The following is a 15718-nucleotide window of genomic DNA, read 5'->3' as shown; positions in this document are numbered from 1 at the left end:
ATCCTTTGTACCTTTGCCGTCGGGAACTTCCTAAGACACAGGTTCAAAGACATGACTTTCTGCCTCAAAAACCTTCGGTGGCTCCCTGCTACTTAGAGAAGAAAGTCCAAACTCCTTGGCTATGGCCAGGCATGACGGCTCACTCCTGTAATCCCCAGCCAGGAATTTGAAACAAGCCTGGCCAACATGGTGAAACCCCATCTCTACTGAAAATACAAAAATTAGCCAGGCGTAGTGGTGGGCACCTGTAATCTCAGTTACTTGGGAGGCTGAGGGAGAAGAATCGTTTGAACTGGGTGTTAGGGTTCCAACAAGTCAGGCCCATAGACCCCCTCCACCATTCCATTCTCCCCTGTTAAGCCAAGCTTATAAGAGAAACCCCTTATAAGGGGCACCTAGGTTCCAGGATGTGACCACATCGGCTCTTGGATCCACAATGTTGGCCCAATTAAGCAGGATGTCAGCCTCCGAGAGCCAAAATGAAGTTTTTCTTTCTTTTTTTTTTTTTTGAGACGGAGTTCCGCTCTTGTTACCCAGGCTGGAGTGCAATGGCGCGATCTCGGCTCACCGCAACCTCCGCCTCCTGGGTTCAGGCAATTCTCCTGCCTCAGCCTCCTGAGTAGCTGGGATTACAGGCATGCGCCACCGTGCCCAGCTAATTTTTTGCATTTTTAGTAGAGACGGGGTTTCACCATGTTGACCAGGATGGTCTCGATCTCTTGACCTCGTGATCCACCTGCCTCGGCCTCCCAAAGTGCTGGGATTACAGGCTTGAGCCACCGTGCCCGGCCCAAAATGAAGTTTTTCTTAGAATAGCACCTGGCTACCTGCAACCCCCCTATAGACCCCCCAGTGTGTAAGCCAGCTGCTGCCTTCACTGCCTGTGGTGAGACAGCCTGGCAGGTTGAAATAAACTTGCTAAACCTGACCCTGGGTCTGCCTCTCCCTGCTTTTGGTCAACCTTACACTGGGGAGGCAGAGGTTGCAGAGAGCCGAGATTGCGCCACTGCACTCTAGCCTGGGTGACAGAGTGGGACTCCGTCTCAAAATAATAATAATAAAGTGGGTAGCATGGCTCATTGTGGCTGCTCCATCATGACAGGGAACTGTTGCTATTATTATTATTTTATTTATTTATTTTATTTTTTAAGATGGAGTCTCATTCTGTTGCCCAGGCTGGAGTGCTGTGGCACAGTCTCGGCTAACTGCAAACTCTGCCTCCTGGGTTCTCCACTTCCCGACTCTCCTGCCTAAGCCTCCCTCCTGATAAGCTAGAATTACAGTCCAGCTAATTTTTTATATTTTTTAGCAGAGATGAGGTTTCACCATGTTGACCAGGCTGGTCTCGAACTCCTGACCTCGTGATCCACCCACCTCAGCCTCCCAAAGTGCTGGGATTACAGGTGTGAGCCACTGTGCCGGGCTGGAACTGTTACTATTATTAATACTCAGGCCACCAAAGTAAGCCATGCCCAGGGTCCCAAATGGCCAGTGAGATGGCTATCTGGGGAGCCCCACGCCATCACATACCCACGAGCATGGGAACCAACCTGGCAGAAGGACTCACCCTCCTTTTTCTGGCCTGCAGCGTCTCCTCTCACGGGGGATCTGGTGAGGAGAGATGGAACCTGCTGGGAGCTGTAGGCTCTCGGCCCCTCCTGAGGCTGCCTCCGGCTCATCACTTTGAGCTCGTCCCAGCTGAGGGCCTCCTCCTGCCTCTCAGCAGCGTCCCAGTCCTGCCAGAGAAGGGGAGGAGAAAGTATATTTGCAGGAGAAGAAAGGCTCCAGGACATGCAGTCCCCGAATGAGAGGGAGGAAGGAAGGGAAAGGAACTGACATTAAAAAGCACTTCCCAGCCAGGCATGGTGGCTCATGCCTGTAATCCCAGCACTCTGGGAGGCCGAGGCAGGCAGGTCAAGAGATTGAGACCGTCCTGGCCAACATGGTGAAACCCTGTCTCTACTGAAAAAATACAAAAATTAGCTGGGTGTGATGACATGCTACCGAGTAGTCCAGGTATTTGGGAGGCTGAGGCAGGAGAACTGCTTGAACCTGGGAGGCAGAGGTTGCAGTGAGCTGAGATCGCGCCACTGCACTCCAGCCTGGCACCTGGTGACAAAGCAAGACTCTGTCTCAAAGAAAAAAAAAAGAGATCGAGACCATCCTGGCCAACAACATAGTGAAACCCCATCTCTACTAAAATACAAAAATTAGCTGGGCATGGTGGCACATGCCTGTAATCCCAGCTACTTGGGAGGCTGAGGCAGGAGAATTGCTTGAACCCGGGAGGCGGAGGTTGCAGTGAGCCAAGATCATGCCACTGCACTCCAGCCTGGTGCCTGGCAACAGAGCGAGACTCTGTCTCAAAAAAGAAAAAAAAAAAATTAGGTAGGCATGGTGGTGCACGCCTGTAGTCCCAGCTACTCAGGAGGCTGAGGTTGGGGGATCGCTCGAGCCCAGGAGGTCGACGCTGTAGTGAGCTGTTTTCGCATCACTACACTCCTGTGGGTAACCCGCCACATAGGCACCAAGGAATGAGAGCTGAGCAGAACGCTGGCACAGTTAGGGCCTGAGGAATATCTCACTTTATAGTGTTACTACTCAGCTATTTCCTTTTATATAATCCTTTACATAATCATATATTAGTTTATAGAAATATCTAATCCTCTATATAGAATCATATAATTAATAGTTGATAGTATGAGTGTCTAAAGAATATTTCCCTACATATATACCTATAATTATATCTTAGTTCATAATCGAAGGAATGCCTAGAGTGGACACAGTACAGAGCATGAATTAAGGAATAAGCAGCTTATAATTGGAGGAATGCCTGGAGCAGACACAGTGTAGAGCATGATATAAGGGAAAAACAGTTATACCAGGACAAGAATCCATGGCCCAGGCGGCAGCGTTCAGTGTCGTAGAGATACCCGCTGTATGGCAGGCTTGGGGCGAGAGCCACTCCTCCTGATAAAGGAGTTGTAGGACCTTGCTCCAGTTCTTGTGGAAGACTGCCCTCAGACCGGCAATCCACCTTGGTGACTGTGAACTTTATCAGCTCTTGCTACTGTGCTGCTTGAAAAGCATCTTCCCATAGAACCCACTGGAAGCTGCCAGAAGGTGGCGGTAACCTTGACAGCTCTGTCACTGCTATGTGACTTAAAGCATCCTCCTATAAATCTTCTTAGAAGTATTTTGCCCATAGATAGAAGCATTGCACACTGCACCCTCTTCACTGCGCACGGCCCACCTTCAAGCCTCGGTGACCTAATGGGGGTGGACCCCTTACTGCACGGCCCTTGCCTTCATGGGAACGGGCCCCTTGCTGCGCACTGTCCACCTCCTGGCCTAGGTGACCTAATAAGGGTGGACCCCATGTTTCATTGCTCATGACCCTATCACTATCCTTAAAGATGATTTCACTCACTGCCCTGCCCCCTAACCTATACACAATAAATACTCATGCTGCTGGACCTTCGGGGCCTTGCCTGACTCCACTCATAGGTGGCGTGGCCCCCTGAGCCCAGCTGCGTTTTCTTTGTACTTCTGTGTCCTGTCTCTTTACTTCTGGATCCTGCGCCTCAGCACAGCATAAGGCTCACCCCACGACCCTGTGGGGCACTCAGCCTTACATCTGGCTCCCAACGTGCCCTACACACTCTAGCCTGGGCAACAGAGAGAGACCCTGTCTCAGTCAATCAATTAAATAAAAAGCACATGCTGTCTGCCTGGCACTGTGCTGGGCTCTAGCAGGTGCTAAGTGCTAAGCCACTCACTTTCAATAAACCTGGGAGACAAGCATGTCCACTGAAGCCAAGAGCTTTCCCTAGAGTCCCAGAGTTCTGCACTCGGGACTGCGTGAGATACCCCAAGGGGCCAGAGAGAAGTGGGTTCAAATCCTAGCCCCAACACTTCCCAGGTGTGTGGCTTCCACTAGGTTGCTCCCCTCTCTGAGCCTGAGCCCATGTGGTGCCATTGGAGCCTCCGCCTCCAAGGGTGTTGTGAGTCTCCCCTGAGCCCACACCCAGCAAGCCCTTAGGAAGGAGAAGCTGGGTTGCTTTTGTATTGTTTTGTTTTTGAGAAGGAGTCTTGCTCTACCGCCCAGGCTGGTGTGTAGTGGCGTGATCTCAGCTCACTGCAACCTCCACCTCCCAGGTTCCAGGGATTCTCCTGCCTCAGGCTCCTAAGTAGCTGGGATTACAGGCGTTCACCACCATGCCCAGCTAATTTTTGTATTTTTAATAGAGACGGGGTTTCACCATGTTGGTCAGGCTGGTCTTGAACTCCTGACCTCATGATCCGCCCACCTCAGCCTCCGAAAGTGCTAGGATTACAGGTGTGAGCCACCTCGCCCGGCCTGGGTTGTTTTATTCTGAATCTTATCACCACCCCTGTCACTTTCCTTCGGGGTATCTCCTGGGACAAGCCTGCCTCTCCTGCTCTGGGGCAGCCCCTCAAAGTGCAAATGCTTAAGGAAAGACTGCTGGATCTTCTCTTTTTGTAGCTAAACGACCCCTGCCACCTGCTCCCTTTCCTGTGTCCCTTGGAAATCTATGCCAGGGCTGGTCATGGGGCTCAGCACTGTGGGGCGAGGGCAGAGCCCTGGGGCTCTGTGCCATTCTTGCTCTAGACACCATGCCCAACATCCCAGCCCTCTGGGACCTGAGAGTGTGTGGCAGCCTGATCCTGCCGGTGATTTACCCGGAGCTCCTGTCGGCTGAAACACCTTCCCCGGTCTCTTCGCAGCCAGACTCCAGCCGCCCTGGGCCAGCCTGTGCTGAAACTCCCACCCTCCAGGGGTTCACCAGGGTGGCCCGAGGTGCCAGCTAATGGTCCAGAGGACCTCACCGGCTTCCCAGTATGAGGCTCGGCCCTGGCCTGCAGGTTGAGGCAGGACCCAGGGCTGGAGACTGTGGCATGGGCCCCTCTCGTCCCCCCATCTCCCGCTCCTGGCTCACCACAAAGGACGAGTTGCTGGTTTCATCAGGGGTGGCGGAGTCAGGGCTGGAGCTGGGGTCAGAGCCGGGGTCCTCGTTGCCGCTGCCTCGCAGGGAAGAGGTCAGGCCCTCCAGATAGGGCACCGCCTTAAGCTCCTGGCTCCTGCTCCTGGGGGTGGCTGTGGGGCCCTCTTCTGGGAGCCCTGCTGAGGGGGATGGGGCCCTGGGAGAGGAGACAGGCCCATGACTTTTTCCCAAAAAGTAATGGGGAGTTAGGAGTACCCCTCACCCTACCCAGGTATACACATTCACTCACAAAGGGAGCCTGGGACCCACAGGCTGCACACGCTGGTGTGGGAGAGGGAGCCAATGCCGAGGGCTGCCTCTGTGTCAGGCTTTTTATATGGGTTGCCTCGATGAGCTACAACAGCATCCCTTTAAAGGAAGTATAATAATTCCCATTTTAGGCCGGGCATGGTGGCCTGTATCTGTAATCCCAGCACTCTGGGAGGTCGAGATGGGCAGATCACCTGTGGTCAGGAGTCCGAGACCAGCCTGGTCAACATGATGAAACCCCATCTCTACTAAAAATACAAAAATTAGCTGGGTGTGGTGTCACGTGCCTGTAATCCCAGCTGCTTGGGAGGCTGAGGCAGGAGAATTGCTTGAACCTGGGAGGCAGAAGTTGCAGTGACCCGAGATCGAGCCACCGCACTCCAGCCTGGGCGACACCATGAGACTCCATCTCAAAAATAAATAAATAAAAATACAAAAATTAGTCAGGTGCAGTGGCTCACGCCTGTAATCCCAGCACTTCGGGAGGCTGAGGTGGGTGGATCACCTGAGGTTGGGAGTTTGAGACCAGCCTGACCAACATGGAGAAATCCCGTCTCTACTGAAAAATGCAAACATTAGCTGGGCATGACGGTACATGCCTGTAATCCCAACTACTCAGGAGGCTGAGGCCAGAGAATCACTTGAACCCGGAAGGCAGAGATGGCAGTGAGTGAAGATCGTGCTATTGCATTTCGGCCTGGGTAACAAGAGTGAAACTCCATCTTGGGAAAAAAAAAAGAGACAGACTCATGGTGGGCTAATGAGGATGTGAGAGGCAGCACGCTCCATGGGCAGTGACAGGTTCACCAGCCTGGATGCTGAGGGAGGGAGCCGTAAGAAAGCCCTGCTTTAAAAGAAGCCACAGGCTCAAAGAGGCTTAGTGCTGACAGTATCCCCAGGGAGTGACCCACAGATTGGCCTACATGATGATCGTTTAAGTGCTGACCATAAAAAGAGCTCTAGAGTCAAACGACAAACTTCTCTACCTCCCTTACCTAAAAGCCACAACGCACACAGGCAAGCTAAAGGCTCTGACAAGTCCTGCAGGAAAGCTATTCAACTTCATTTATCCCAGACTTTCTGAAACATACTTGATAGCAAAGCTGTCTTTGAGGTTTTTTTTTTTTTTTTTTTGAGACGAAGTCTCGCTGTGTCACCCAAGCTAGAGTGTAATGGCACCATCTCAACTCACTGCAACCTCCGCCTCCTGAGTTCAAGCGATTCCCCTGCCTCAGCCTCCCAAGTAGCTGGGATTACAGGCACCTGCCACCATGCCCAGCTAATTTTTGTATATTTAGTAGAGACAGGGTTTCACCATGTTGGTCAGGCTGGTCTCAAACTCCTGACCAAGTGATCCGCCCACCTCAGCCTCCCAAAGTGCTGGGATTACAGGTGTGAGCCGCCTCGCCCTGTTTTTTTTGTTGTTGTTGTTTATTTGTTTTTAACATGCCTACCTGTGAGGAGCACCTGATCCCAGCGCAGTGCTGATTTGATTCAATCCCTTTTATTTTACAGACAGGAAAATGAGACACAGAAAGACAGAGTAACTTGCTCAAGATTCAGCAGGGATGAATCTTAAGCTGGGACCCAGGTTTCTAGACGCTCAGGCCATGGCCTCTCAAGGTACCATGACCCTAAAGGAGGACTTCCACTCAGGCCTGAGGATGGAAGGAACCCCAGAGCCCTGAGCAGTGCACACCCAGGTAGGTGGGTGACAGCAGGTGCCCCTGGGTGCAGGGACTATTTAATCTTTTAAAGCTATGTGAAGGGAACCAGGAAATGTGAGCAGGATGTGGCCATGCCCACTGCAAGGTGGGTACACAGCAGCCACACACCCAGCTGAGCAAGGTCTTGGAAGGTTATGGGGTGGGCAGGACCCCCGGGAGAGACAGCCAGGGTTGGGGAGGGGAGGCTCAGCCACCCAGGTACAAGCACAGTGGTGTGATCTGAGTTCTTCTGTGGGCCCGAGGAGCACACCCACCGCCTGCCTGTGCCTAGGCTTGGAGAACTGAGCACGTGACTCATGCCAGCAGCCATTAGATATAGGCGCTGCCTTGGGGAAGGAGTGCAAGTGGGAAGGGCGAGGGTGTTCCACCCCATAAAGACCTTTCCCGAGCCCTGGGGCTCTACCCACCTCTTGGGGCCTGGCCTGAGGCCCGGGTCCACCACAGGCTGGCAGTCGGAGGTTGAGGAGCTAAGTGGGTCCTCAGGGACTGGTGGGCATCGAGGCAGGTCGCAGTAGGGCACCTCAGCACCCGAAGGGTTCCTGAGCTCCTGGACCAGGGTTGGAGACAGGAGGCAGCTCAGAGCCCACGTGGGGGCTCCCCTCCCCCTGCACAGTCCCTCCCGGCACTGGGCAGTGTGGGAGTCTCCAGGCGTCTCCTCCAGGGATCTCACACTTCCCAAGGAGCTGCCCATCAGGCTGGAAGCGCCCCTTGGGACTCAAGCTGAGGGCTGGCCGAGGCGCCTGGTGTGTGCATGTACATGTGTGTGTATACATATGATGGGCCTTGGAGCAAGTATGTGTGTGGATAAAGGCCTGGTATTGGGGGCACATGTGTGCACGTGGGCATCGAGAGCTCTCGTGCATGCACATCTCTGCAGGTCCCGCGGGTACGGGTACACTGATCTGTATGTTTGCATAAGTTTAAGTTGTGTATACATGCGTGTGTGTGTGTACACCCCAGAACGAGGTGGATAGAAGGATCCATCAGGTTCTTTTCCAGCCAAAAGACAAAGGTGAGGAGGAAGGATTAAGCGGGCTGAGAGAAGGGAGAGGTCTGAGGGAGGAAGAGGCAGTCTGATGGTGGAGGAGATGGGAAAACAAGGCCTTGGAGTAAAGAAGAGATCTGCCCCTCTAACGGAGAAGCAGGGGCTCCAGGGCTGGAGAGTCAAGGCCCAGGAAAAGGGCGGGGGCCTGGAGCCAGCTGCCCACTCCTCTCTCCCTCCGCCCTTGGGAAGCCACACCTGTGAAGGCTGGTCTGGTGCTGGGCTCACCAAGGGGGAATGGCTGCTCACCTCCAGGGTCCCCCCCCATTCCTCCCCACCTCGGGAGAGCCGCAGGTCCCTCCCCTGGTGGTGGGAGACAGTGGCCATGTCACCCTGCGCCCCGCCTCCTCTCGGATTACCTGGGCTGCGGGCTCTGGCGGTGGTGGCGGCTGTCGGCTGTCAGCACCCTCGTCCCCGGGGGGCTCCGGCTCAGGCCCCCACGCTGCCGCCCTCCCAGGCCCCAACTCCAAGCCGTGGTGGCAGCAGCAGCTGAGGCAGTGGAAACCTTAGAGGGACCGGCTTTGGGAGCAGGGGCCCCTCATTACTGTTTCATAAGCCAGGGCCCGGCCAAGAACAATGCGGGACATGAAACCACAGGAACCCGATCCCAGCAGCTCACCTGAGAGCCGGGAGGGGCAGGAGCCTGGGCATGGGATCCCTGGGGATCCTGGAGTCCAGAGCCCAGGGCCAAGGCAGCAGCCTAGTTGGCACCCTGGGGTGGGCACAGGCTCTCCAGGTTCCACCAAGGCCACTGCTAGGGGACGGGCAGTGCCAAGGAGTGGGGCTGGGGTGTCTGCCGTGACATCCAGGCCAGGGGAGGCCCAGCAGGATTCAGTTTCGCCCCCTGCCCTGCAGTCAGATTCTGATCAGAGCTCGGCAGCAGGAGGTGTCAGATCTACAGCCGGGCCTGGCGCCTTGGCCACCCAGGGGACAGCACAGCAGAAATGAGGAGGGAGAGGCACTCCAGGCACCAGCCAGGGGTCTCTGGCCCACCAGGTCCAGCAGGAGCCCTACCCGATGTGACACCTCATCCTGGCTTTCACCCCAGCCCCCATCGCCACCCACCACCCATTCGAATGTGCCCCACGGTCAGTTGTCAGCTCTGATTTCCTGTCTGGCGGGTCAGCACTGGCTCTGGCCTCAGATGGACCTCGGGCCCCATCCTGGCTCCTCCACTTCCCCGCTGATGACCTCAGGCCGATGACTTCCCCTTTTGGAGCCTTGTTTTCTCCTCTCTGAAATGGAGGCTGAGGTGTGACCAAGAGCTTGGCCATGTGACTTATCCTCTCTGTGCCTCAGTTAGCTCATCTACAAAACCAGCAGGACAGCAGGACCCACCTCCTGCGGGTGCTCTGAGAACTAAGTGAGTTAATATTCGTAAAGCTTCTTTCTTTCCTTCTTCTTTCTTTCTCTTTCTTTCTCTCCTTTCTTTCTTTTCTCTCTTTCTCTCTCTCTCTTTCTTTCTTCTTTGTTTTTCTTTTTTGAGGAAGTCTTCCTCTTGTTGTCCAGGCTGGAGTGCAATGGTGCTACCTCGGTTCACTGCAACCTCCACCTCTGGGGTTCAAGCAATTCTTCTCCTGTCTCAGCCTCCCCAGTAGCTGGGGTGACAGGTGCCTGTTACCACGCTCAGCTAATTTTTTTTTTTTTTTTTTGGTCCAGGTTTCACTCTTGTTGCCCAGGCTGGAATGCAATGGCTCAATCTCAGCTCACTGCAACCTTCACCTCCCGGGTTCAAGCAATTCTACTGCCTCAGTCTCCCGAATAGCTGCGATTACAGGCATGCGCCACCACACCTGTCTCATTTCGTATTTTTAGTAGAGACAGGGGTTCTCCATGTTGGTCAACCTGGTCTTGAACTACCAACCTCAGTTGATCCACCTCCCTTGGCCTCCCAAAGTGCTGGGATTACAGGCGTGAGCCAGCACACCTGGCTAATTTTTGTATTTTTAATAGAGACAGGGGTTTGCCATGTTGGCCAGGCAGGTCTCGAACTCCTGATAGCAGGTGATCAGCCTGCCTCGGCCTCCCAAAGTATTGAGATTACAGATGTGAGCCACCCCACTCGGCCCTTAAAGTGATCAACAGTGTCTGGTCTCAGCCTGGGCAGCAGAGCAAGACACTGTCCATACAAAAAATTTTAAAAATTAGCTGGGTGTGGTGACACATGTTTGTAGTCCCAGCTATCTGGAGGCTGAGGTGGGAGGACTGCTTGAGCCTGATGAGTTATGATTTTGCCATTGCGCTCCAGCTTGAAAGACAAACGAGACTCTGTCTCAAAAAAAAAAACTTAAATATAACAAGTTATGTGAGAATATTAAATAAAATTTGATAAATGTTAAACTGGCAGAATAATGTTAAATACTGCTAAGAATAAATAGCCGGGCACAGTGGCTCACACCTGTAATCCCAGGGATTTGGGAGGCTGAGGGGGGTGGATCACAAGGTCAGGAGTTCAAGACCAGCCTGAGCAAGATGGTGAAACCTCATCTCAACTAAAAATAAAAATAAAAAAAATAGCTGGGCATAGTGCTACACGCCTGTAGTCCCAGCTACTCAGGAGGCTGAGGCAGGAGAATTGCCTGAACCCAGGAGGTGAAGGTTGCAATGAGCCAAGATCGTACCACTGCACTCCAGTCTGGGTGACAGAGTGAGACTCTGTCTCAAAAAAAAAAAAAAAGAATAAATAAATTGCAAAGGGTCTGGGGTGCTGAGCATACCTTTCCCTCTGGGCCAGGCTGTGTGAGTTCCAGGGTTGACTCTTCCCCACATCTCCCAACCTGTGGGAAGCTCCACTATAAGTAAAGCAGGAACAGGGTGTGCAGAGCCTTGGAGCCCATGGAAGCTGGAGCTCCCCAGGGTGTTTGGCACCACCAGTTGGTCAAGAGTGGGTCGTGCTGGCAGGCCGGGACACCCCAGGACCTGCATATTCTAGTGTGGCTAAAGATGCCACAGCTGGGGGCTTGGAGCAGTGCCTCATCCCAGTAATTCCAGCACTTTGGGAAGCTGAGGCAGGCAGATCACTTGAGGTCAGAAATTCGAGACCAGCCTGGCCAACATGGCAAAACTCCATCTCTACTAAAAGTATAAAAATTAGCCAGGAGTGGTAGCAGGTGCCTGTAACCCCAGCTACTCAGGAGGCTGAGGCATGAGAATCGCTTGAATCTGGAAGTGGAGGTTGTAGTGAGCCAAGATTGCACCACTGCACTCCAGCCTGGGTGACAGAGCGAGACTCCATCTCAAAAAAACGCCACAACTGGACCCAACTGTTTCTTGGCTGAGCTCAAGGAGACACCTTACCAGGCTCGTGCAGATAAGTCTGCACCCAGTATAGGTGCATAGGGATCACAGCTGCAGCAAGGCCGGGATGTTCTTTTTCTTGAGATGGGGTCTCACTCTGCCACCCAGGCTGGAGCGCAGTGGTGTGATCACAGCTCATTGCTGCCTTCCCAGGCTTAAGTGATCCTCCCACCTCAGCCTAGTGAGGGGCAAGGACTACAGGCTCCTGCCAGCAGGCCCTGCTAATTTAAAGAAATTTTTTCTTTCTTTTTCTTTTGAGACAGAGTTTTGCTTTTGTTGCCCAGGCTGGAGTGCAGTGGCACAATCTCAGCTCACTGCAACCTCTGCCTCCTGGGTTCAAGTGATTCTCCTGCCTCAGCCTCCTGAGTAGCTGGGATTACAGGCACACGCCACCATACCTGGCTAATTTTATTTTATTTTTTTTGAGGCAGAGTTTTCACTCTTGTTACCCAGGCTGGAGTGCAATGGCGCGATGTCGGCTCACCGCAACCTCTGCCTCCTGGGTTCAGGCAATTCTCCTGCCTCAGGCAATCCCTCCTGAGTAGCTGGGATTACAGGCACCCGCCACCATGCCTAGCTAATTTTTTGTATTTTTAGTAGAGACGGGGTTTCACCATGTGGACCAGGATGGTCTTGATCTCTTGACCTCGTGATCCACCCACCTCGACCTCCCAAAGTGCTGGGATTATAGGCATGACCCACTGTGCCCGGCCTAATTTTTGTATTTTTTAGTAGAGACGGGGTTTTACCATATTGGACAGGCTGGTCTCGAACTCCCAACCTTATGATCGGCCTCCCAAAGTAGTGGAATTACAGGCATTAGCCACTATGCCCGACCTCTAAAAAATTTTTTTAAACAGACAGGGTTTTGCCATGTTGCCCAGACTGGTAACAAACTCCTGGGCTCAATTAGTCCTCCCACCTCAGAAGCCCAAGGTGCTGGGATTATCAGTGTAAGCCACTGTGCCTAGCCAATTTTGTGTGTGTGTGTGTATTTTAGTAGAGATGGGGTTTCACCATGTTGGTCAGGTTGTTCTCCAACTCCTGACCTCATGATCCGCCCACCTAGGTCTCCAAAACTGCGGAGATTACAAGCGTGAGCCACCGTGTGCAGCTTTTTTTTTTTTTTCTTTTTTGAGACGTAGTCTCGCTCTGTTGCCCAAGCTGGAGTGCAGTGGCACGATCTTGGCTCACCGCAACCTCCACTTCTGGGGTTCAAGCGATTTTCACGCCACAGCCTCCTGAGTGTCTGGGACTTCAGGTGCATACCACCATGCCTAGCTAATTTTTATATTTTTAGTAGAGGTGGGGTTTTGCCATGTTGCCCAGAGCTGGTCTCAAACTCTTGAATTCAAGTTGATCCACCTGCCTTGGCCTTCCAGAGTGCTGGGATTACAGGCCTAAACCACCGTGCCTGGCCTCCATTTTTTTTTTTTTTTTTGACATATAGATTTTTTGACTCCATGTTGGAAATCTCTTGACCTAAAGCCAGGGGCAAATATAGCCAAGGGTCCAGACTCCTTGGAGGCAAAATGGGTTAAACTTGGTCCCTGGAGAAATGTTGTGACAGAGAGATGGGGAGAGAGTGGGCGAGGCAGACAGTCAGCCAAGGGAGACCTGCCCCAACCCCAGCAGTAGCATCTGAGGGTGACCCCACCCATTCCTTCAATGCCTGACCATGCAGCACCTTGGAATGGGTCCAGAATGGTAGGGGAATGAACAGGGAGGTAGGTGGAAGAGGCCAGAAGAGGGAGTGCCATCTTCTGGGGCCCAGGGTCAGTTTTTTTTTTTTTTTTAAAAACAAAACTTTGCTCTTATTGCCCAGGCTGGAGTGCAATGGAGCAGTTTTAACTCACTGCATCCTCCGCCTCCTGGGTTCAAGCAATTCTCCTGCCTCAGCCTCCCAAGTAGCTGGGATTACAGGCGCCTGCCACCACATCTGGCTAATTTTTGCATTTTTAGTAGAAACAGGGTTTCACCATGTTGATCAGGCTGGTCTCAAACTCCTGACCTCAGGTGATCGGCCCGCCTCGGTCTCCCAAAGGGCTGGGATTACAGGCGTGAGCCACTGCACCTGGCCCAGGGTTAGTTTCTTACTATCACATGTGGTACATAGGTGGTTGCCTGCCCAGAGTTGGATCCCAGGGCCTGGCTCAGTGACACAAAGTCACCCTCATGCATTTGCAAAAGGAGAGTTTCACAGCCTCAGATCATCATCAGAGCAACCGGAAGCTCAAAAAGTGGAGGATTTGATGTGGTGCCCCTCTCTGATCTTTTTTTTATTTTTTGAGACAGAGTCTTGCTCTGGCAGTGGCCTGATCACAGTGCATGGCAGCCTTGATCTCCTGGGCTCAAACGATCCTCCTGCCGCCCTCCCAAGCAGCTGGGACTACAGGCATGCACCACTACTCCCAGTTAAATTTTTAGTTTTGTAGAGATGGGCTCTCACTGTGTTACCTAGGCTGGCCTTGAACTCCTGGTTTCAAGCCATCCTTCAGCCTCAGCCTCCTACAGTGCTGGGACCACAGGCAGTAGCCACTGTGCCTGGCCCCCTCTCTTACCTTGAAACCATCTCTGGCCTTGGCCCCTGGGGAGGAGGGGCCCACTGTGGTGTTTGCCTCCAAGCCTCTGGCCTTCTTAACTATCTCTGCTGATTTCCTGGCCTTCACCTAGGCCTAGTCTCATTCCACACTTTCCTCTGCAGACGATAGGTTCATCCATGAGCAAGACTTCGGTCAGTGACAGATCCTGAAGACTGGCAGGCCTCCATCTCCCATGGCAGTCTGGCCCTGAGCTCCCGATTCACTAACCTCCCCCCCATCTCCACTGTGTCCTGCCTGCACCTCACACCATGCCGCAGACAGCTCCAAACAGACCTCCCAACCCAAGTACTCTGCCTGAAGAAACAACAGGAGTCAGCCATGGGTTTCTCCCCTCCCCTACCCCGAAATCCTGTAGATGTGCCTATTCAGAGTTCGGAAATGTGTCCATTTGCCTCCATCTGAAAGCCCTGTCATCTCTGGCACAGGTGAGTACGTGCACCTTTTCCTGGCAGGTCACCTGATTCGCTCTCACCACACTGCACTCCATTCTCTCTGCCCAGCAATCAGAGTGACTGTGAAAAATGCAAATCAGAGCACATCATTCCCTTATTTAAAATCTTCAATGGCTTGCCCAGGCCAGGTGGCTCATACATGTAATTTCAGCACTTTGGGAGGCCAAGGAGGGTGGATCACTTGAGGCCAGGAGTTCAAGACCAGCCTCAACAGCATGGTGAAACCCCATCTCTACTAAAAATATAAAAATTAACTAGATGTGCTGGGCATGGTGGCTCATACCTGTAATCCTAGCACTTTGGGAGGCTGAGGTGGATGGATCGCCTGAGGTCAGGAGTTCGAGACCAGCCTGACCAATATGGTGAAACCCTGTCTTTACAGAATAAATAAATAAATAGGCTGGGCGCAGTGGCTCACGCCTATAATCCCTGCACTTTGGAGGTGGGTGGATCACGAGGTCAAGAGATTGAGACCATCCTGGTCAACAAGGTGAAATCCCGTCTCTACTAAAAATACAAAAAATTAGCTGGGCATGGTGGCACGTGCCTATAGTCCCAGCTACTTGGGAGGCTGAGGCAGGAGAATTGCTTGAACCCAGGAGGCGGAGGTTGCGGTGAGCCGAGATCGTGCCACTGCACTCCAGCCTGGGTGACAACAGCGAAACTCTGTCTCAAAAAAAAAAAATAAATAATAAATAAATAAATAAAAATTAACTAGACGTGGTGGCGCATGCCTATAGTCTCAGCTACTCAGGAGGCTGAGGCAGGAGAATCACTCAAACCTGGGAGGCAGATTGCAGTGAGTCAAGATCCTGCCTCTGCATTCCAGCTTGGGCGACAGAGCAAGATTCTGTCTCAAAAAAACAAAAAACAGGGCCAGGTGAGGTGGCTCACGCCTGTAACCCAGAACTTTCGGAGACCGAGGTGAGTGGATCACAAGGTCAAGAGATCAAGACCCGGCTGGCCAAGATAGTAAAATCCCATCTCTACCTAAAAATACAAAAAATTAGGTGGGCGTGGAGCCAGGCGTGGTAGCACGTGCCTATAATCCCAGTTACTTCGGAGGCTGAGGTAGAGAATGGCTTGAACCCGGGAGGCAGAGGTTGCAGTGAGCCAAGATTGCGCCACTGCACTCCAGCCTGGGCGACAGACCGAGACTCCCTCTCAAAAAAAAAAAAAAAAAAAAAAGACAAGACAAGAAAAAACAAAAAAAGTCTTAGAATCCTGAGTTCTCAGCATGTCCGCAAAACCACATAAGGCCAGTCAGTGAGACCAGGTCCCCGATTCTCCATCCTTGTCCTATAGCTCCTCCGTGCCTCCC

At 52.7% G+C, this 15718-nt stretch overlaps 1 protein-coding gene across 9 annotated transcripts in view; it reads right to left on the bottom strand.

Moving 5' to 3' along the window:
- Window positions 1-15718, bottom strand: part of TRIOBP (TRIO and F-actin binding protein) — an 85058-nt gene that overhangs the window by 59408 nt on the left and 9932 nt on the right. For 4 of the 9 annotated variants that reach the window (XM_054241189.2, XM_078340259.1, XM_054241187.2 and 1 more), the window contains 3 exons: window positions 7411-7550; window positions 4962-5163; window positions 1568-1736 (listed from right to left, as the gene is read on the bottom strand). In XM_054241189.2, the coding sequence (XP_054097164.2) occupies window positions 1568-1736; window positions 4962-5163; window positions 7411-7550 (511 nt within the window). Of the gene's footprint in view, window positions 1-1567; window positions 1737-4961; window positions 5164-7410; window positions 10590-15718 lie in introns of those variants that run through there. The other 5 variants (XM_054241215.2, XM_054241209.2, XM_054241207.2 and 2 more) reach the window with 4 other exon arrangements.

This window comes from Callithrix jacchus, chromosome 1 (assembly GCF_049354715.1).
Source record: "Callithrix jacchus isolate 240 chromosome 1, calJac240_pri, whole genome shotgun sequence".
In the NCBI taxonomy this organism is placed as follows: Eukaryota; Metazoa; Chordata; class Mammalia; order Primates; family Cebidae; genus Callithrix; species Callithrix jacchus.
This window is presented reverse-complemented; position numbering and strand designations above follow the sequence as displayed.